We start from the raw sequence: 24,200 nt of genomic DNA on the forward strand, positions 1-24,200 counted from the left end.
TTGGATTGTATATCTGTGATTTGTGTTACTTGAAATGTACAAATAAAGTTAATTTAAAAAAATAAGTAAATAAGGATGCTGCGCACAAAAACACTAACAATGTTTCAAAAATGGGATTGCACGATCTGTGATACAGTTGGTAAACTGGTGCTCATACGCCTATTGCAGAGGAAAAAGGGACACAGCGAGACAGGTAGAACTGTTTGAAATCCCTCCTCCGTGAAAAACTTTCAGCGCAGCTCTATTGTTGACTCAAGTGTATGGCTGGTTGTGTCTAAGGGCCCGTGCAAACTCCTAACAAGGCTGACTTTCAGCCAGCTCCATTCTTCACTCATATGAATGTCTGGGGTATTTAAGGGCAGATATTGCACATGCTGCTCTGTCTCTGAAAGGGATAGGTTACAGAAGATCACATGTCTCAGCAACCAGGCACGTGCCCAGCAGTCACAGAGTCGTGGGAAGCCCAGGGGAATAATTAATACCTGTATAAGTATAGTAATAGCCTGGGGTAGTACAACATAGTGCGCCTAGTGTTTTATAGTCCTATCCAGGAACCTCTGGTGATGGCCTGCGGTAGTGCACCGTAGTTCACACAGGGCTGTATATTTCTATCTGGAAACCTACAGTGATGGCCTGTGGTACTGCACCAAAGATCTTCCTGCACTGACACTGGCTTTACAGGAACCTGTAACTATCTGCACTTTTGAGTTATTCCCCTTTTTTTCTAATTTGTAATCTTTGTTAGTCGCATTTTAGGCCAATTTTACAAATATGTTATTTTTTAGATTGGTGTGCACCTTTTCCCCTCTTGTTTTACTTGTCTGTATCCCTTCTTTAAATGTCTGCCTTGTGTCAATCTCTGTTTACTTTTACTTTTCCCGTGGCTAGCTTTTCTATGACTTTTGTCTCCCTTCCTGTGTTTCTTGGTAGCGTGGCACATGCCAGCCCGAATATTCATTCACCCTTATGCATTGCTCACTGTAACTGTCTCCTTACTGTCATTTTCAAATCTCCTTGTCTCACTTGTTACCTTTGCTTTCTGGCTGCCTTTTCTCATTTACTATCTATCTTAATGTTTTCTGCCTTACCTTTTGTGGCACTTGAGCACTCTGTCCCTTTTAACATTCTGTCCATCTTTTCCCATTTTCTGTGTGCGAGCCTTCTTTCTTTCATACTTTACTTGACACCCCTACTCCTCACACCCCCTTGCCTTTTCTATATGTTCCTGATTTTTTCTCAATCTATATTTGTTTTTGTGTCTAATTCTCCCCTCTTGTTTTTGTACCTTTTTCTATACATTTATGAAGTTATGCCATCTTGTTCCCGAGTAGTTTGGTACAATGCACGAAGATGCTCAGCAAGTGACAGTACAGCAGATAGGCTTCTGCAGTGGGTTACAAGGCACATGTCGTGGGTCAGAGTGACCTGAAGACTGACTGGCATTTCAAGGTGCAATATGTGCACACACATCGATCATCTCCACTCCCTGTAGCAAGAAGTCCGCAGAGCCAGCACACCGGTTGTGGATCCCTCGGATTCTAGAGGCAAGCGGTACTGATTGGATCAATACGTCATAAGCTCATTCTCGTCCCAGCATCTTATGTATATAGTGCACACACTATCGTGGGTATGGACCATATTAGCTCAAAAAGCAGGTGCGATAACTCGGAATAGCACATGGATATGAAATACATTCAGTACATGCTGTGATGTGCAACAAAAGAGTGTCAAATTAGCTCCACTTTCCCAATGATGTATATATTAAGACACACACCTGCTTTATGTTAGAATTTGCAGACTTTGTTATCCATTCATTCGCCTGCTCATCCATCCGCCCTCTGTCCTTCCAACACCCACCTCTACCCGTCCATCCGCTCACTCGTTGTCCTTCCAACAAATACCTCTGTCCGTATGTCCAACCACCCTTCCACTGTCCTTCAAACACCCAAATCCCTCCATTGGTCCACCCACTTGCTGTCCTTCCAATAACCATCTACATCCGTCCATCGATGTACCCACCCTCTGTCTTTCCAAAACTCACCTCTGTCCATTTATTTCCCATGCAGGTGTATAACATGCAAATATAGATATGCACCTAATTGGTATTAAAGATAGGTGAAATGAGGGCACTATATTTGCTAGATAATATACATTTAAATATGTGTAGCAATAAGGTAACTAAACACACCCATACACAAACAGGCACGCACACACACACACAAGCAGACATCCAGTTGTGTTTAGTGCAGTGCTTAATTTGAGCCGGTAGTTTTTGGTGCACCGGCATTTAATTTTCAACACTGGTACATATGACAGTCTGATATATGGTGTCTAATTTAGAGATGAGCAATACAACAGATATTTATTAAACGTTTTGCATTACAAATGACTAATACCTGCTGCCCAAGAGATCCTTACAGCTTTAGGCACCTGGTATAGTCTGACGTGTCACACTTTTAGGAATGTGATGGTTAATAGTATAGTTTTGGCAGTGCTGCAGGAGAAATGTGTGGTGCCAGCCCTAGTGGTCCCCTGACAAAGGGCCCCGGAACTTATTTTATTCAAATTAAGCTCTGGTTTAGTTCATTCTGGAGGTAGCACTACAAACTTTTCAGGCTTTGACATAAGCATATTCTGATGTTGCTGAATACTGAGGACGGCAAATCATGACGATGGCGTGTCTTGACAACCGCATATTTTACATCAGCCTATCGTGACATCAGCATACATTAGTTGGCATACCTTGATATCAGTATATGTTGGTGTCTACACATCTTGATATGGGCTATCTATTCTGTGCAGCTCTCACCCTTATCGATCCATCATGCCACATAATTCCACTATACAAATCCACTCCACACCACACATTTCACCACACACAATTCCACAACTAACAATTCCAATCCAACCAACTTTGTTTTTTTTAACTTAATTTAACTTAATTTATAGAATTTTACAACAGCCAAAAACAGAGAAGAATAGAAAGAAAAAAAACAAATACAGGGTTAACAAATATACGAAGTAGTGACCAGCATGTATATCAAAAAATACAGAGTGTAGGTCAGAGAGCATATTGGTGAGAAAAAAAGATAAAGGGAAATAAAATAGCATATGTGACACCAAGTGAAAAGCACATTACTACAGGGAGGAATGGAGAGAAAAACAGAGATGCAATCGTAATATGAAGCATGCAGCTGGTTAGGTGCCCCAATTGGAAGGACATGGCGACTGGAATCCAACGAAGGCATCAGCAGGGGGTCAAGAAGAAGAATGTTTGTATGGTTACAGTCACATGGTACCCTGTAAAGTAAACATCAGCCACAGCGGGCACCCTCTCCCTCCTCAGGATAAAGCAACAAGTAGTCTCGCAACCGTTGCCATATATTTTAAGGTCTGGAGGTTTGTGGTAGTTGCGTAGCATAGGTATCACTCGTGGTATCGCAGTACATTAAGTCGCGGAGCCATGCCCGTGCTGTTGGGACAGTTGTGCCGCCCCGAAGTAAAGATACCTATCGCTTGGCCAACAATAGAGCGATAGCGGCAAATAGGTGAACTCTTGCAGGTAATGGCTTAAAGCAGCACAACAATGCCAACAGTGGGGTTGGGACAAGTTCAAATTCAATCATCCGTAATAGCAGTAAAAAATGTCCTCCAAATATGTTAGTACTGGGGCACAATTCCAAGCTAGATGCGAGATGTGCACATCTAAAGCAGCAGTGAGGTTTGGTGGAGTCTATCTTGGCCATGATGTGAGGGGTATCGTATGCCCAGTGTAAGTATTTAAAGTGTAGTAATTTATATCAATGATTGCTGGATAGAAAACATGTCTGGTCACAACAGTAGAGCCAGGTAGTATCCGGTAGTGGGCAACCCAGATCCCTCTCCCACGCCGCCCAGGCCTTCCATCCAACCGCCGGCCTTAGCAATAGCGATGAATGATATAGTCGGGAAATCAAGTGGGCACTACTCAGGGTCGAGATGACCATGGTGAGCGGTGGGAAATCCAACGGTTCTGCAAATGAAGATCGGAGTATGGAGCGAACGGTATTGTGAAGTCTATACAAAAGAAATCTGTCCATATAGGACACACTATGTCCATCCGAAGAAGAGGTTACAGATCACAGCCTGGCATCCATGAAAAGGTTGTCCATTTTACTGAGCAGGCACACGGCCAAGGTCTGCTCAGTCAGTGTTTCTGTTGTATTTGGAATCCAGGGATTGTCGGGAAGCAGAATGTGTGGAGAGTACAGGAGATCAAAGCCAAGGTAGAGCTGATATTTGCTCCAAACCCAGCATGTGGTCGGGAGCGTCTGTATTTCTAAGGGAGTCATGGGTAGACGCAGGGGCATAATAGTGGATAGGGGATGCGGACGGGTCAGAGTCCACTCAGGCTTCAGGTATTGCAAATGAGCATCAGGATGGTATCAATAGTACGCAAAATGCGCCTGTGCAATTAGGTAGTAGAGTTAAAAATCAAGGACTCTGAACCCTTCCTGTGTATATGGCATAGTTAATGTGTGCCAGCCGATTCTTCGTTGTCTACCGGCCCATACCAGTCTAATGAGCATACTGCGAAGTGCGTCGGAGATACTGGTTGTCAAAGCTACAGGAATATTTATGAATAAGTATGAAAACCGGGGAAGGACTACCACTTTAATGATGGCAATTCTGCCAGCGATAGATAAGGAGGGCTTTATCCAGTGATCAATTTGCAAGTTAATCTATCAATCACGGGACCATAGTTGAGACGGACCACCTCTTCACTGCTGCGGTGGAGGAAGATACCCATATACCTGGGAGGGTCAGTGCACCATCGCAAGGGGAACTCAAAAGGGCAGGGAACAGTGACCTCAGTCAAAGGATATATTTCAGATTTAGTCCAGTTAATGGTAAGCCCTGAGAAAGCCCCAAAACAACCCACCTCACGGAGAAGAGGAGCGAGATTGAATTTGGGGTCTCATACAAACAGCATCACATCGTCTGCGTATAAAGAAGCCAGAAGGGGGCCGCAGTGAAATCAAAAACCACACGTCGGGTGGCGCTCCTGAAAATGCAGCTCAAGGGGGTCCATTGCAAGGATGAATAGTAGAGGTGACGGGGGTCATCCCTGTCTGGTACCTCGGGAGAGTGCAAACTGATCGGTTAAAGTATCATTCACCCGAATTCGGGCCAATGGAGTAGTATACAAAAGTCGAACGAGGTCCGGAAATCCCTTTGGAACCCCAGTTTCCATAATGTAGCATGCAAAGAAGGCCATTCAAGTGAATCAAATGCTTTTTCAACGGCTAGTAGAACGGCTGCAGCAGGAAGATCAGGAATTTTTGATTAAGAATGGCAAAGATGGATCGGAGGTTAACTGATGTGTAGGAATGCGGAAGAAATCCATATTGTAAAGGGGAAATTATACTGTCCATAAGTAGGGAGGCTAGGATTTTGGCCAATATTTTATTGGCATGGTTTAACAGGGACAAAGGTCCGTAGGAAGAGCAGTTATGCTGGGGCTTGCCTGGTTTGAGTAGGAGGGTAATCACCGCTTCGCATATTGTGGGTGGAATGATTCTGTTTTCTAGGGATTCCGCATAGACTTCAAGCAGGTGGGGATGAGCAATAGTTTAGAAGTTTAATAAAAAATAACCGGTAAATCCATCTAGACCGGGGGTGCGGGTGCCACTCAGATCTTAGATAGTCTGCGAGACTTCATCACTGAAGATAGGTAAGGCAAAAAACTATTGCTGCCCTTCACTTAGCAAGACCATGGCCACCTGTGCCAGATAATCAGCAAGTGCATCATCAGCGGTAGTGCAGCGAGACGTGTACAAGCGAATATAGTAGGCGAGAAAAGCAGCAGACACGTCCTCGCTGTGTTTGACTGAAGACGTCCAGCTGGAGTTGCGTGATAAAAGAACCTTGATATGGGAGGCGAAGTAGGCGAGGCAGCGTTCGGCCAGGTCTTTCGCCCTCGCCATAGACTCACGCCCGTGCATATTTGCCCAGATAATTCACCTCGTGATTTGGAAGATCGTGGAAGTCTTGAAGCAACTTAGGGCTCTTGCATCAAGATCCCTCAATGTGGTTTCAATAGTTGCTAATTCCGATCGCGGTTTGGTCAAATGACGAGTGCCAGTCGAGTCCAATGTTGGGCAAAGCGTAAGGTTAAAATCCCCCTCCCCCTTTGTATATTGTCTGCTTGGAGCAGGGTGATATGTATGGAAATGTTCAAAAAGAATTCTGGTGAGTCTACGTTAGAGGCATAGACATTGACCAGCAAGAGAGATGTAGCAAGGAGCTTTCTGGCGACAAGCAAGTAGCGGCCTTCGGGGTCAGCGATGGTCTCACACACTCTGAATGGAACCGCCTTGTGAATTAGATTACTTACTCCCTGGAAAATGTGCGGTAGTTCGCAAAAAAAGATTATCCCCCAGTGTGATGCGAACCGATTGAAAGACTGCGGAGCACAGTGGGTTTCTTGTAAAAAAGCCAGGTGGTTAGAATGTTTGGACAGGTAAAACAGCACCTGCCAACCCTTACGGTGATTAGTCAATCCCCTTACGTTCCAGGTCATGCACTGCAAAGTTAACATTCCAGGTCCCACAACAGGTGGTGTCATAGAACCAGAGAAAAAACGATGAACAAAAATGCAAATGTATGGACCGTGCAAGATACACAGCAGGTTGCATAATCAAAACCCTGTAAGAAATTATAACAAACAACAATAGCCAGAATAACCTGAGAGCCCATTCCCCCCCACCCACATCGGATAACAAAGAACCTGTATCCCGTGAATTCCATCATATCCCAATCAACAAACAAGAAATGGAAACAATTGGAGTACTTCGAGGGGGGAGGTAACACTCAGAAGAGACCACCAATAGTCCATAAACTTGATTGGGAAAGGAGCAGCCCAATCAGAAAAAAGCCTTGAAAGTTCCGGCTTAATACAGTCATGTAATGCAGGGACAGTACAACGGTAAAACGGTTCAGTGAAGCAGAGCTTCTGCAGTAGTATGGAAAGGGGGACAAAAAAGAGGAAAAGCTTTCACAGGACTGCTGGGTCCAGAGCGGGGGAAGCAGATGCTCCATCACCGCTAGAAGATCCATATCCAGCAAGATGTTGCCTCCAGAAGATCATGGCCTCAGCGAGCAAGTTGAAAATGTGGAACTTGCCGTTGATTTGGATGCGCAGCCGAGCCAAGTACAACATGGCATAATGCACATTAGATTTCTGAAGCATGTGCTTAATGTCAGTACACTTGCGGCGCGCTTTTTGTACAATTGGTGTGAAATCTGGAAAGAATGACCAGAGTCAGACCTGGATACTGAATGGGCCCCTTGTCGTGGGCAAGGCAAAGAACAGTGTCCCGATCATGGTAATTGAGCAGCTTGGCGATTATCACACGTGGTGGTGTGCCGGGGTCCGGGCGTGGAGCCAGGGTCCTGTGTGTCCTTTCAACCGCAAACGCTGACGAGAATGTCTCCCTGCCTAACAAAACCTCAAATAGATGCTCCACGTAGATGTTCATGCGCCTACTGTCGGTGGATTCTGCTAAACCAGCTATGCGAATATTGTTTTGGCCCGATCGTGCCTCCAAATCTTCGGCTTTAGCGGCTACTGTCTTAAAGAGTCTATCGCCTTTTCAAGTCGTTTGGCAGTTGCGGGGTCAGCATCTTCAAGGTTAGATATTCGGTGCTCCGCGTCATTTATCCGCATCTCATGCTGCCCAGGATGTTCATGCATACTCTCTAGGCGAGCAACAAGCGCCTCCAAGCATGCATCAATCAACTTGAAGCCGGCTTTCAGCTCGGCCATGATGGCTGCTGCGCTCTCTAAAGGCCCGAGGCTCAAGGGGAGTCTGCCAGGTGCCCTCATCCTCTCTGCAATGGGGGAGTCTTAGTCGTGTCGAAAGAGAGTGGGCATTGTTTAGGATCACTGCACCCCATCTGGGCAGAACGTGAGGGGGCCCCGCAATTGTGGCAGGAGGAAGAGGGGCAGGGGTACAGGTAGCAGGTAGCGCAAGGTCGCCCAATACATCAGTGTCACCAGCAGGGGTGTGTATCCATTTAGGTCCTTAGGGTGAATAACTTTCAGGCACAGGAGGAGGTACGCCGCAGCAGGGAACAATCAGGGGTCCTCAGCGAGGGAGCAGGCTCCACCGCAGATGTTGCAGGATCAGTGGAGTTAAAGCATGCACTAAGGCAAGGAATCCAAGTATATACAAGCAGCGGGGAGCAACAGTAGGAGATCGACTACCCCGGCAGTGGGCATGAATGGGGTGCCTCGTAGGCGAGCACCGTAGCTTAGCGTGCAGTAGTAAGAGTGGTAGGAAGGCGCACATAGAATAGGCCCCATATAGCAAAGGGCAACCGGAGACCCTAATTTGAGCGCTATCCGCAGCGACCCCCTTAGAGAGCTGGACACCAACAGGCCCCATGGCATAGCAGGAGCAAATAGAGACTCACCACTGCAGCCCGGTCACAAGTAGCTGTAATAATCAGGAGGGCACTCCTCGCGGCCAGTCACAGAGACCCACAACTAAGTCATGCATGGCGATGCCGCAGAAGGATCCCCAGCGTCAATCGGGCACAGCCACCAAGCACGACCGCGGCCCTGCCCTCAGGCTCACCCATGACTCCTGTAGTCGTGTGGCCTTCGAGGGCCGCGTCTGCCACGATCTTCGCGGGCCGCCACACCGTGCCCCAGGTTGTTAGAGGGACGTAGAACAGTCTGGCAGCTTTAGGGGCTTGGAGAACATTCTCCTGCATTACGGCAGCCTCAGTACCAGCCGGAAAATGGGGTCAGGCTGTCAGATAGTTGCGGCGGGTTCGGAGCGTCACATTCAAGTGGTCATCTTGGTCCTCGGCCAGGCAACAGCACCCCAATCAAACCAACATAATTCCACTCCACACCAAATCCATCCACTCCACTCCAAAACAAAAAACATGGGTAAAAGACATTGGAGCACATGCATCAAGCTAGGCAATTGCGATTCCTTAATAGCGATTATTAAGGAATCGCTATTGCCTATCTGACCCCACGTAGATTGTGCTCGATGTTTCCGGGAACTAGACATACATGCCCGCGATTTGCTGCACCTCACACAGGACTGGTACACATGATATGGGATTGCCCGAGATTGGGATGCTATTGGATGACAGTGAGCCAGATACTGTCGGAAATTGCCCCAGTGCGCAATAACGACACTATGGAATATTGTATATTGGAACTGGGACCCCGGGGAAAAAAGGGTAATCCAACGTATAGGTTCTCTAATCTCGCGCTTTTACTAGCTAAAAGGAACATTACCACACGGTGGAAAGCTACCAGGACGCCAACGTTGCAAGAATGGCATGCGGAAATGGTGAGGTGGGGAAAAGCGGAAGGGGCAGAATTACAAAGAGAAGAAAGAAGGGGTTTGCGACGGACACCAATATCTATGGCTTGGAATGTCATGTTGGAGAATTTTGCCACAATTGACATATTGTCCTATTCAGGGATCATGAGTGCGCCTAGTGGAGCCCCAGCCCAGAGTGGATAACTGCACAAGTCAGTAACAGTAGTATTTTGTGTTATAGTGAGGTGTGAGGCGCAAACAGTAGTACCTGTGGAGGAACTGTCCACGCAGGATCACGATATGAGCAGGTGCCTAAAGTATTGCTGGGAAGAGATGGCTGGGCATGCGGGAGGAGGGAGGGATGGTGTATTAGTGTTTTGGTAGGTTAGTTACAAAATGTGAAGATTTGCTTTTGTACACTCAAACGGATATAAAATGACTGTTTATCATATTATTTTTATTTTTTCTGGTTGGAGGCGATTGATACACAAGCTTGCACATTCTTTGAGGGGTTGGAACTATCCTGTGACATCCGAGAACTGTGGCACTGATACTTACTAACTGTTTAAAGCTTTTCAAGTATGTCAATAAAGTCATGCTAATAATTGATGTACATACAAACAACACTTGTCAGATAAGTGGAATGTTACTATCCTGTTACTTCCATCCACGAATGTTAATTGTTGTATAACAGTCAATGAAAAAATGATTTAAAAAAAAATAATAATTAAGGAATCGCTATTAAGGAATCACAATTGCCTATGCATGTAAGTTTTGCAAAAATATTTGCGATTCCTACACATTCCTTAATTGCGTATTGCAAATCGCGATTCGCAATTAAGGAATGCCTTCCCATTAATTCCTATGGGCCTCTAGGCGCATAGGAATGAATGGGAAGGCATTCGCAATTTGTGAGTACCAAATAGGTACTTGCAAATCAGGAATGCAATTTGAAGGGTGCTAGGGGGCCTTCAAGGCCACCCTGATGCACCCCCAAATTTGGCATGTGCCAAGGACATATATGTGCGCCACATGGCACTTTGAAAAGCGCGCTTCCTCAACTACCGGGATCTTGCCGCGCTTCTGCATCAAGGGTCCATGGTCCTACGAGAACGCTCGGATATTAGCCTACCCCGACTTCACCATGGACGTGCAACGTTGCAGGGGATCATACTCCCGGGTCAAACAGTGCCTCTGGGACCTGAACCTCAAGTATGCCCTCCTGTTTCCTGCCAAGCTTCAAGACATCGATGGGGACAAGACCCATATCTTTCAATCCCCGGAAGACGTCTGGACCTGTCTCCAGCAAAGGATTTGTTACAATCAACTCCCCAGAGACAAACCGAAGGTGACTGGCTGTTTCCTAAACCTCGACGCCGCCCTCCGCGATCACAACCTACCAAAGTCTAAGCAGCGGACGAGCAGGACTGCGTAGTGGCAGAGGTCTCGCTCCACAGTGTGGAGTCTTTTGCCCCCCTCCAGGATAAGCACTCTTCGGAGTCTGGATCGGACTCAGGTGACTCCCACTCATCGTCGACTGGGGTTCAGTGTGAATTGGAGGTCACCCCAAGTTCAGCTGATGACCTGTAAGTATGTGGCCGAGGTAGCGGCCCTAGCCTCAGACCGGGCGGTCCTCTCAAGACACTCACTGACACCTCAAGGTAAGAAGGTGCAAAGGCCATGGGACTGTGAGGTGATCACACAGGGCCCACATTACCAAGTCACAGGACACTCCCACAGGACTACAAGGGTTGCACCAGACATCCGCCCAGGTACCACGCCACGCACACGCTCCTACGTGGACTCTCTGTTTAAATGTCTTGTTGCTGGTTTCCTTTCCCTTAAGTCTGCTTTTGTTGTTTAATTTGGGGATGTTTGCTTGGACGGGCCATGGGTGGGCAACCGTCCTGGGGGATTGTGTTTTATTTTTATAACTGATATTTCACGAGTTGCTCTACCAATGTTTAAGATAGTGCTTCCCACCTGCCGGTGTGCAATGGTTCAACGCTGCACCTCCTGGGAATTCATGGGCTGGCTCAGAGTTGGGATGCGATTGTACACACCACTCTCCTTTGGTATGACACTCACTGACACTCACAACCCCCAATATCATAGTGTGACCTGGAATGTGTGGGGCATGGCCACACTGACTAAACGCTACCGCGTACATGCCTATCTCAAGCAGCGATATGGCCACATCGCCATGCTCCAGAAGACATACCTCAAAGCCACTGAGTTGCATAAACTCCGCAACATATAGAGAAGTCAGGTATATAGCACAGTACCCTTCTCCTTTGCCCCCGAAGTGCTCATCTGGATCGCGCCGGAAGTTCCTTACACCGTGTCTGCACATAGGGTAGACGCGGCAGGCAGGTACGTGGTGCTGGAGGGTCAACTAGACGGGTCAACCCTAACGAACGAAGACAGCAAGAGGAGAAACAAACAGCTGTTCTTGAATGAAGAGTGGAAAGGGCTAACATGACAGCTTGACAACTGTCATCCAAGAATACAAAAAACAGCCATTAGCTGAATCTGGCACTCCAATGTCACCAAGGCGATCAATTAGGACGTTACTAGACACTGTATCAAAAGCTGCAGCCGTATCCAAGAGAATAAAGGCAGATTCTCCTCTTGCATACAGTAGTCCAAGTATGTCACTAGCTGCTGAGTTCAGAAGAGTCAAATACAGGGAATGTTACTGGCTTCTACAAACAATGAAAGCTGCTTCCCTAAGCTTTGCGTAATTTTAGCACAGGAAAGTAGAAGGAAAGTAGGTCTATAGTTAGTCATGGGTATTGTTTTGCAGTTCACAATATAAAGCAGTTATTAGCATTTTGAGCGCTTTAGCCGATAATACCTTATGCAACATTTTTGATACACAATTGATAACAGACGGTCTGAGCTTGTCTGAGAAGTTGCTAATATCTGTAAATCTCTTCCATATATGTATTTATCACAAAAATTAAAAAGTGGCCCTCAAACGTCACTCAAAACTTTGACAGCGCATTTTGGCTTGAACTTCATCTTTAATTATCCAGAGAGCAGGAGGAGCACGTCTGCGAGATTTACAAGTTATTATGGAAACTGTAAGACACCAGAATGGATATCACCATTAATATTACGAACAGAAGCATCCAAAATGGAGGAATTCAGTTGCGCATTAGGTTTAGAGCAGGGTCTTTTATGATCTTTTAAAATTACTAAGAGGTGGTGAATTTAATCGAGAAGAATACAGTCCTATGGTGTGGCCAATTCTGAATGGAGGTGAGCTGAATTAAGTGATGGACAGTGAACAGAAGAGCCACAGTATGACCAGCACAATGAATGGGTTCTTCTACCGGTTGTGTTAGCTAATGCGTGATGCATGACATAACACTGTCATAGGCTTTGTTAGCTGAAGATAATCTATTGAGATATTAAAATCTCCAATAATTAGTTTATCAGTATCCTGTTTAAGGGATGTCACTAGCTCTAGAAAGGGGTGTGAGAAGGAATCGGATGCCCTCAGGACTACACTAGGAGGGTTTTAATGTTGTAAGATGTGAGATATAAAGCAGAACCTACTCCATTTGTGAGTTATTCCCCCCCCCCCCCCATGGAAAAGGGATAAACAGTAATAGAAGCTTTGCTAATAACAGCCATCCCACATCCAGAGTGGGAGGGGAGGTCTACATCTGTACCTGACATCTAGTAGGATCTGCTAGTCAGGCCCCAAATAGTCTTTTATCCAAGTTTTGTCAACAATCATCAAGGTGAAATCTAGTTCAGTGATTAGTTGCATACTTAACCATAGAAGGAAAGGGAGAAGAGCACACCATAATAGCGGAAATAATGAAGATTTACAAAATGGCTCCATGTGATTATACTTACTAGCATTAAGAGGCAATGATGAAACTGGAGATAAAGAAGATTTAAGAAAGTTATTGTCCAGAAGAAAATGACAAATGGAAAGTATATTATTTATGTAAGCAAAACAAAAAGTTCATGCATAAGACAGGAAAGTAGAGGGAAAGGAGTAGGCATCTGTTTACCTTAGTTACGTTAGAGGGGAGAACATTGTGCAATGAAGGCAAGAGATAGCATGCCAAGATTACCAATGTAATGGTTTCATATAGCTTGTATAAGCATACTTAAACTGAAAGGTATTAGCCATTCATCATCTTATTATTTTAAGAGTAATTAATAGTGCAGATTACATGTGCAGAGTATACGTTTTGACACTTGGTAATGAGGGATGTCCTTCTTTGTCATGAGTAAGCAGAAATCCATACATTATTGTGATGTTGCTTTAGCCGCATCATACAGTGCTATGTTTTCTATTGGGTATAGTTATAAATGAGTAATCCACTTTGACCTCTTACAGTTTGTGGGACCACCGACTCAGCTCATTGAAAGTAATGATAAAATTCTAAGAGCTTTAGTAGGCAAAAACAGGGTTGCAAGTCCCTCGCATAACAACATGTCCCAACCAGCTGCTCATTTTCACATTCTGAAGCCTCATATCACAAACTCCCCGACAACTCAACATATTTTTTTGCTGCTGCTAGGCTCTATTAAGGAATCATAGTCCATCCAAAATCGCACTTCATCATGGGTGTCTAACATCCCCATGACCAGGCTATGCTAGGACTACCACTTACCAATTTACAGTTGTGGAGTACAAGTATTTTTACTTAAGTGCAATAGTATTAGCTGCACATGTTCATTGTGGATATGAACGTGGGGCAAGAATCTCTCTGTGTGCCTTTTTGTGACCTGCATTGCCTGTACTTCTCCGAAATCATCATGGGCATTGTTACGATCAAGGAAGAGCCGCTACAGTCTTCATCGCTGGGGACTTTGAATCCCCCAACCCCCCCCCCCCCCCTTTTTCCTCACCTGTGCCAGATTCCATCACAATAAAGGGTGCTCTGAAGTGAGGATATTCTCACTGCCTTAAGGAGCCCCATAAAAAAATCTAATGTATGACATGATTGAGCTCACTCTAAAGGACGAGGTGTTAGGCCCCAAACTAGTGGCTCTCAATATTAGATCTAGTCCCCAAACAACTCTTCCATTCAGTTCAAATACTGTTGGTCAGGTAAGGATTTACATTCCACCACACAGAGCAGGGGGAGATGGTTGTCAACTTTGGGTGAGGTGGATTGACCTAAGGGTTTTAACCAAGACCCCAAAGATACCACATGTGTAACACTAGCAGATTATAGTAGGCAGCCTATGGTAGTGTCTGCCAATGCACCATCACCCTTACTTTACTCAAGTTAATAAAATCAATTATTGGGCACATCTAGTATTACTACTACTTCGTCAGTCATTAAAATTAACCTGCCCAGTGAAACCTCAAATTTACAGGTGTATACCTTTAAGTACTGCTCCCACTGGTTTGAGGACCCCTCTCACTAACATACTTTCTTGGAATGTGGCTGACCTTAGATTAAAAACTGGTTCAACTAGACTGGAATACATTTATTGAGAAGCATGACATATGCTTGATCCAAGAGACCTAGGACATAGGCCTCGATTATAAATGTGGCTACCTTACTTATTATGTAATGTGCCAGCAAAATCAAGCTCAGTTGGGAGAGCCTCAGGAGGTATAACCACTTGGATGCTAGCTTCTCTTGTCTGTAATATCACCCAGTTGAATATTGACTCGTTAGACATACTGGGGATTCTACTAACATTTGATAAAAATGTTAGTCATGCTATCTTTTAATATCTATGCAAGAGGAGAAAAGAGTGGCCGAGCTTCAAAAACTGTGCAAGCCCTAGAGGATTATCTTGAAGGACATTACCCCCAATATCACCTCATGCTAACGGGGGACAACAATACCGCCTTTGGGCCCCTGCATAATGATGATGTTCAGCTTACACATGAGGAGGACGAGATTTAGGGAGACCCATCCCTGTAAATTGCTTCAATTAAAAGATGGACCCAGGCTGCAGTTCAATTAAAGGGTCTCAAAATTGAATTTAGGATTAGGGACAAACTAAATCAGGTTGTAGAGATGCATTCACATTTAATAAAAGTAACCACACTAGTCACATAGATTATATTTTGGTCGATTTAAGATTGTGATCACTTGTTAATGACACGGTTATCACGCAGAAGGTCATAATCTGCTGTCCCTTGCAATGATAGCTCTCTGTACCAGCCACCATTCTGGTTGTTGCCCCTCCCCCTTAACCAGGTATCTCAAACTTACACCTGATATGCGCCATTTGAAATGGCGACAAATAGCTGCTTACCCGTACATTTTCACCACTGTAAGTCAGGATTTGTAGGATATGTTTGCTAAAATTCACAATGGTGCCCCTATTCGCGAAGGCTACAAGGACATTAGTATTTGATATAGCAACGTTTTACACATTTTAACCCCTTCAGTGCCCGCCCCTTTCCCCGCCCTGTGCCGGCCGTTGCATTAGCGGGCGGGGTCTATGACGAGCTGGACTCGTCATGGGCACAGCGCTACCGCGGCCCATGACGAGTCCAGCTCGTCATGGGCACTGAAGAGGTTAACATATGTTACGATTTCTGTCACAAAATCAAAAAATCCAGTTAAGAAGTCTAGCACGTGGTTCAACGGGGAATGCCTATGGCTTAAATGCTTATTGGTGCAGGCCATTAAGGCTAAAGACGTAGGCCAAATTTGTATCTGTAGGAATGTGTATAAAAAGCACATGGTTAATGTAAAACAGGCCTGGGATGACAAGATGTGGCAGGATCTAAAAGACGCTTCCTCAGATAGGGATTCTAACAAATTCTGGACACCGGTATTGAAGGGCGGCAACCCTGCCACTTTGGAACCCAACAACTGTGTCTCGCCGTTAGAGTGGTTTGGCCACTTTAAGAACCTCTATTATGATGGCTCTACGAGTCTGTTAGATATGTCTGACACGTTAAATTCTCTTAATTTCACTTCAAAAGGTAGGGCTGCTGGCCTGGACGGTATCCCTGCTGCCATTTATTATCACGACATTGAAGCATGGTCTAAATATACTCTAATTCTTGCTAATGCCATTGCAAGGGGAGCCCAGATTCCAGAAGGACGCCATTGGGTTACCAATTTTTAAAAAAGGAAAAAGGTCCCAGCCAGGTAACTATAGGCTGATTAGCCTAAAAGACCACATGCAAAAGGTTTTTAGTCGTTACGTATTATTTAAGATCCAGGAACGATAGATGAAATTAACATTTTAAGTCCTTTTCAGGCTGGGTTTCAGAAAAGAGTGACAACCATTGATCAAGTCCTGCATTTTTTTGTTAATTTATTGGAAGACAGTTGTAATTGACAGGGGGAACCTCTATGTTGGCTTTGTAAATTTAAAATCAGCCTTTGACTAAGTCCCTCATTTAAAACTATGACAAGTACTTAATGACATGGGTATGCACCCCCACCCCCATTTATTTTCTATTATAATAAGCTTAACATGATATGAATTATGCTAGAATTCACGGAGGCATACAGAATGAGATGGCAGAGAAAGTCCCAGTGTCCAGAGGTGTTTGCCAGGGCAGTGTGCTTGGTCCAACCTTGTTCTCACTGCTCTTAAATGTCATTGTACATTGCTCAAATTTACCGCACACGGACGTCCCCTCTTTGGCAATATGAAACCCCCCATTCTGCTTTTTGCTGACAATACCCTGTTGATTTCCAAGACGCCAAGTGGACTTCAAAGACTCCTGAATAATTGTGGTGAGTTTTTATCAGGCTCGGGGCCGGCAATCAACACTGCAAAGATTAAACTGATGTTTTTTTTAACCCACACCCTCTAGAGAGGGTGGATTCCATTGTCTACCTGGGTGTTACTCTGGTGCTACTATGTCTTGGAAGCCTTGTGTTAGTGAAGCGGTGACTCAGCACAAACAGATAGTAGGAGCAATTATCATAAAGCACCTAGCCCTCTTCAGCAAACAGATCGCACCGGCCCTTCAGATTTATGAGGCAAAGGCGTTGGGCTCTGCCCTCTACGGGGCAAAGCTGTGGTATTTTGCTAACACTGACGGGCTAATTAAATCTGAGAATAAGTCACTAAGACATTTACCAACAAGCAATCCCCCTTTTCCCCTGACTTTAGATATGGGTGTAAAAAGGGCAGAGTACAAATCAAGATTGCGCCCGCTGATGTTTTGGAGGCGCCTTTTGTCCACTCCCGAGTTAGCTCATTATACCCTTGCACTTCAGGACGTAATTAAATCAGGCCGTTGTCACAAAATTCATTGGCTTAATTTTATCAAACGGTCACTTATTTCCATACGCCTAGTCGATCTCTGGGGGTTTAATCCCTTCCAAAGAACCTCTGAAAAAGACCTACTGGTCAAAAACATTGTCTGACGAAGGCCACAAAGCTGCCAGTGCTACCCTGAATGGTGAATTCCTAGACTTTAAATCATTTTGTGTCTATCAGCATTTTTGGGACACTATTACAGTGCCAATGGATAGGAAACTGTACTTTCAGTTAAGAGTGGGCACCTTAATGTTAAAATCATTTACTTCCAAATGGGTGGCCTCAGAATCCCTGGTTTGACCAGTTTGTAATTCTTCGAAGTCCCCCATGTCCTTTTTGCTTGCCCTGCGTATTCCCGTGCACAATCTTTTTGGCTCTCGCCTCTATGTAAAGAGGTAGGCACGAGAAGTCATAGCATTACCCTCCGCATACTTAGACCATTTTGTATTTTAAAGTCTATTTTTATCAATGCTGCTTTAATCTATTTTTGTTTAACATTTTGTATTTTATTATTTTTAAAATCCATCCAAGCTGTATTTTGCACATACTTTTTTGCCTTTTTGCAGCCGAAATAAAGTTACTTTGACTTGGCATTAGTTGATAAAAGATGGCAAGGGGTAAAGCCATTGCTTAAAATAAAGTTCTTCCTCTGCTCATAGTTAAGAGAATCTAGAAACTGCTAGGAATGAGGATAATAAATGGGAAGAGAAGGAAATATTCAACCAAAAAATTAATCAAAGTTGGTAGGGATATCCCACTGCAGTGAATGCCTCCCAGCATGAATTTGTGTGAACATGCAAGGTCGAGTGCAAAGTGATAGACGAGAGTGGAGCAATGGTTCTTAAATATGTGTAGATGTTATTTTAAAAAGATATTAAATAGCACTGGTCAGGTGTGAGATGTAATGGAGTGTTGCTTAACAAACCAGTGGATGGGCCAGGCAAGGGAACAATGCAAGACAAAAGGGGAAACTTGAGATACTAGATAGCAGCGGTCGATAGAGTAGACAAAGTAATGCAAAGGTTTATATACTAAGATCAGTTAAGGAGATGACACGATTCAGGTGGTTCCAAAATAACTTTAGGTAAAACAGATCCACAAATTGTTTACTGGAGTGAACATGGGTTATGTAATTTCCCCAAAGATTTAGCAGAAACCGATAGAATTAAAATTACTATTTAGAATGCACTCATACACTGTGTATATGTGAAGCACCTTTATTACTCAAAGCTACGGGAGCTGAAAATCAGTCATAAATATTATAAATGCAGATGTGAACTGTGTAATGCAATTTATTACTATTGCTGAGAGTAGAGACATCCCAGGACTCAAAACAGGATGGGCCTTCAGTGGGTTATGATCACCCCTGCCTGGCAATGGTAATAGACGCCTATTCAGCCACTCGCACCCGCTCTGAATATCTGGATTATGCCATGCAGTATTTATGAAGAGAAGTACGTAACCAGAGCAGGCTAGGTTTAACCTGTGCAGGGAGATAAAATCTTGTAAACAGGCCCTATGAATGTAGGCAAAGTTACTTCTCTACTGTAGTTTGTACATGGACTCTGTAAACAGTGGTTTCTCAAGCTGGATGTGCCGTACAATAGTATTGAAATTGATCATTTCTTTGGGCTGTAGTACTAAATGAGTAACAGTGTGTTAGTACTAGGTATTTGAATACAACTTTGTTTCTGCTGCCTCTCATTTTGCTAACTAATTTCAGCCTCAATTTATCACTTAGCGATTTCATTAATACCTCAATTAACAGTTCTACTTTGATACATCCTAGTGGCCACGTCTGTGTCCTTGCAGAAACAATGAAAGCTAAAGAATAGGAGGTGTGTTGGTGAATCGCTTTCTGCCTTTCTAAAGAATCCTACCAGAGTGAGACCATGACGTGTAGTCTTCTGTCTGCACCGCCACATCAGTCTTCGCCTTCTCCCTCTTTTTTCTTTCATGGATTTCTCTGCTTAGGTCCTCTACCTGCAACGAGGAGCCAAACACCAGCAGGCATTCAGTATAAAACGAGGAGGCAATACAAGCAGCACTCTTCTGTTCAATCAGTGATGTCAGAGAGCAATAGCTATCCTAAATATTATTAATCGCACAAAGCCGCAAATACATGGCTTCCTTACACTCTCAGGAAAGCGTAGCATAGCCACTCAGCAGAATGTGGCTGATTATAATCCTCACTTTCCACGCAAGTGGATAAGGCTTTCAGCTCCGTGGTGGACACACAATGGCATCATGGAATTGGGAGGCTGCCCTTGGCAACCACCTTCTGCTTTCGGAAAAAGGTTGCAATTAAAACGGAAATACGTGACTGGAAATCAAACATGGCGATACAACATTGTTGTACCAGAAAGAATCTTGAAATACAAATGTTCCAAAAGTGGACTCCCTCGCAACAGAGATCTTTTACTTCGAAGTGGCCTAGTAGCACATATAGAAGGTTGAAAAATTTACTTCTATATTTCCTTGATCCTAAATGTATTATATAGTTTCTACAACTTTTGTTGCAGTATTTATTTTTTGCCTAACAACCCATTACCAAGACCACTATACAGGGCTGCTCACTGAGCCAGGAAACACATTACTAAAATATTTAAGATTTTTTCTAACAAGTTGCTTCCATTCCTCCATTACCATATGTAGTGCTCTTAAGGGTTTGTTCCTGTCATGCTGATTTTTCCCTACATGTTGAGTCACTTGCTGGCCTTATGTAGTTCTCACGGTTCAACTTAAGTCAACATGTAAATAACACCGAAGTCCTTTTCAATTTGGATGGGGTTGCGGGTGACACTTCTTCCACATTCCAACAATGGTTGGCGCAGCCCTGGGAATAAATGAACACAAGCTGTCTTAAGATTAATTCTGACAAAATGGATGTCATAATTGAGTCTCGCACGCAGCTCCAGGGTCTAGCATTCTGATCTTTGGAGTTGGTAGACTACCCTGTGCCTCCACGTGTGGGGAAGAACTTATGCATCAAGTTAAATTTGGGCTTGTGGTTATAGCCATAAATATCTGTTATGACTTCTGTCTGTTTTTTCTGACTCGGGACAATCCTACAGTACCTAATCCGCTCAGGATAAATATTTCATAGAGGGGTATCGCAGTGTTGTGTTTCCTCCTTAGTCTACTTTCACTTTGTTGTTGTTGCAGGGATAGAACTCCACAGGAATTAATGTCTTGTTATTCATTTCCTTATGCCCCGAAACACTCACTTCCTTCTGCTGGTCAGCTGTGTATTTAGAGTTCCCTAAATACCTTTTAAATATCTTTAAAGAATCCAAAATCTTGTCTTACCTTATCTTGGACATCCTGAAATACGATGCCACAAGACCTTTGCTGAAGTCCCTAAACTTCCTACAACTGGACTCCAAAGCTCAATGCTTTGTTCACTTCGCCACTTAAGAGCTGTGCCAACATTTACCTCAAACAGAAACATCAGTGTTGCATCCTATATGCGATCTTTGCTCAGATCCTCAGAATCTGCTGTGGATTACTCAAGTCAGTAAACAGCAACAGGAAGAAAGAAGGCTGCACCTTTTCGAGTCCAAATCCCAGCCTGCTCCACCGCCTTTAATCTCCACCCCAGGATTCGGGCTACTTTCAATAATTACAGATTCAGGAAGTTTATTATAATCTAGCTATTCTCGAGATTTGGTTTTATTCCACTTAAAAAACTGTCAGCATAGGATTACTAAATACATTCTTGAATCTTAAGCTACTCTGCGACACCCAGTAGTCTTTAAATATCAAGAAAGGTCCCAAATCTACCTTGGAAAGACACCTCATGGCTAGTACAAATGCAGTCCTAGAGTTAAATCAACTGCCTCGCCTCAAGTGGTTCAGAAACAGGAATCCACAAAATGGAGGAATAGTTATTCCATCTCTCCTTTTTTTCTTCTAGGAATGTCCCCTACTCTCATTTCCTCAGACAGATCTCTTAGCTTTATATTCAACTCCCACCCATAATCCATGACAATATCACCAAACTCACTGAGTACAGATCTCATCACATTCCCCTACAAAAGCTGAAACCACTTAATTCACCATAACTACATCACATCAGTGGTCCAGACCTTTCACATTCTTTCACATTTATATGATGAGGACACCATACTCTTGGGTCTTTGCAAATCAATATTAGTGCCATTAACACCTATGCTCTTCTCTGTGGCCAAAACATAACCATGTTTATTAGCTTTACTCGCCTTTTGCAAGGCGCTGAAAGCACAGACCTGATCCATGTTCACCTAACCTACCTCATTTGCTCTTCTCTTCCCCTTGTTGTTCATATTGTGTAATGTCGCCACCTAATAGTTATAGCTGTTCTCTATAAATAACTCGGCTCCTGGATAGCAAGGTCTACTATAAAAAAAAACTTTGTACAAAAATGGAACCAATAGTTTTGATTCAAACTAGATTGAATTACTAAGTAACACTGGTTTGGTAGTGCATCTTATTGGCATAGACTCAAGCAGTGACCCCAACAAAACATGTTTAACAAATCAACCTAAAGCCGGCTAGCATGTAGATCTTCCGACCTTGAAGGTGTAGCCTTAAGATTGAGAATACTGGTGTTCCAAATGAACGTATAAACTGCTACGATTAATATTCAAGCCATCCAATTTGAGGGTATTTACAAACATTTTGCATAATCGTTTAAACTCTGAAATACAAGTAAATGCAGTGATAAAATTGGCAGATGAAGTGTTTGCGGGCCGGGCAATGGTATACAAACAGCGTTTCTCTATATTGAAAATGTGTTCCCTGTTTAGAGAAAAGGTTAAATGGGCTGACACACATTTCACCACATTTACTTCTGATGATATTTCAACATCCAGACACTTTTTGTGAATCTAGTCATCTGTCTCGAATTCTATACCCTCTCTTAAACAATATGATTTTCCCTTATCCCCAAAAGAATGCTTCAGTACTCAGGAACGTCTCCCTCTCCTTTTGAAATTGTATCATTTGAAGAATGTATGCACTGAAAACTGTTCACATACTCTGTGGATTCTAAAAATGCTGGGAGGCATTAACATACCAAATCTCAGATAACACACATAGATATTATTATAAAGGGATCTCAATATGGCTTCACACACATTCAGCAAATAATACCTAAAAGGTTATGCACCAACACTTAATGATTTGGTCTTGCAGGCAAGTACAGGAATATTATTTATCAATGTTGTCTTAGCCATCGCCCATAGTATTTTTTTTGCAGTTTTTTTTATTTCCATTCCAATTCATCTATAGACGCCTACTCAGCCTCATGCTTCAAACAAACAACTCCTCCCCCTCTCACAAAAGATATAACAAATACAATAAACTACTCCTTTACCCATGAGTCGAACCAGGCTATTTAAAGCATATTAGAGTCACTCAATGTTGGAAAATAAATCCACTTACCAGAAGATACTGGCAACATACTGGTCCATTTAAAACCTCACTTTCCCCAGGAAAATCATAGAAAGAGGTGTGACAAAACAACTCAAACATATGTGGAACTTAAACACATTCCTCAAGATCATCAGTCTGAATTCAAGACTGCAGGAAGCACTAAAACTGCCATAGTCTATGGTCTAAACCGTGGTAGAGAGAGTCAATTTTCCGCTCTCCCTGCTTTGCAAAATCGTCCCACTTCTTCAAACCAACCGATAAGAGTTTTAACCATGCCATACCATACATAGAGTGATATCACGCAGGATGTACTACAATGAGCTTCCGAGGAAACTCATCACCAGGTTACAAAGATTACAGAACCAACCAGTCATAATGTGCTTAAACCTTTGGAAGCAGTACTGCATCAACCCCACGTTTAAAACACCTCATTAGATTGAGGCAAACGTTAGAATGAAATTTAAGATTTGAGAATTGTTTATAAAGCCTTCTGGAGCAACATCCGATGATACCTGCTGAAACTGGCATGTCACTGTGTCTCAAACAGAAACCTTCATTCTATGTCTGCCCATCTGATTAACCGACAATATCTCAGGAATGTGAAAAACATAAGCAGAACCGTGGTGTAGACAGATCCAGACTTTTGAATGCTCTTAATGCAATCAACGTGTTTAAAGAAACACCTGAAAACTATGCTATTTAAGCTTGCTTCAACTGAACCCCATACGTAAGAGGGGTTTTGACTGCAGAACATCAGACACAATTACTCATCCTCCTTTCGTTCATTAAACTGTATTTCTTTTCTAAACTATCATCACGCTGAATTAAACAAAAAGTAGCACTTTATAAACCATCCAAAAAATACACACATACATAAATTAAGCCTACATGATTCTGCATTCATGTATGGAACATACTCCTACAACATGTCAGAACAAGACTCACTATGGAGGCGGTGTGTTCCCAGGGACTTGCACCTTTCAGGAAAAAAAGGGCACGTCTTTGATACTCCTAGAAGGCAGCGGTGTGTTCCCTCCGCAGAATGCCATTGCTTGAAAAGGTCATTCTGTTATGTACACAGGTTAGGTCCATGTAGCGAAACTGCTCATTTCTTACGCAGTCCTCTTTTTCACAATAACATTTCTGCTGTGACCTTTTGCACATATTTGTGTGCATGACAATGTTGGATTAGTTTCTCTGAAACAACGTCTCTTTACACATCTGGCTTCG

General features: G+C 43.6%; 1 protein-coding gene across 4 annotated transcripts in view; it reads right to left on the reverse strand.

The window, feature by feature from the left end:
• AGGF1 (angiogenic factor with G-patch and FHA domains 1) overlaps positions 1–24,200 on the reverse strand; it is a 499,672-nt gene that overhangs the window by 465,120 nt on the left and 10,352 nt on the right. For all 4 annotated transcript variants that reach the window (XM_085632277.1, XM_085632275.1, XM_085632276.1 and 1 more), the window contains exon 2: positions 19,436–19,538. In XM_085632277.1, coding sequence (XP_085488403.1) covers positions 19,436–19,538 — 103 coding nt within the window. The remainder of the gene's footprint in view (positions 1–19,435; positions 19,539–24,200) is intronic.

The sequence above is a fragment of the Triturus cristatus genome, chromosome 2_1 (genome assembly GCF_964204655.1).
Source record: "Triturus cristatus chromosome 2_1, aTriCri1.1, whole genome shotgun sequence".
Classification (NCBI taxonomy): domain Eukaryota; kingdom Metazoa; phylum Chordata; class Amphibia; order Caudata; family Salamandridae; genus Triturus; species Triturus cristatus.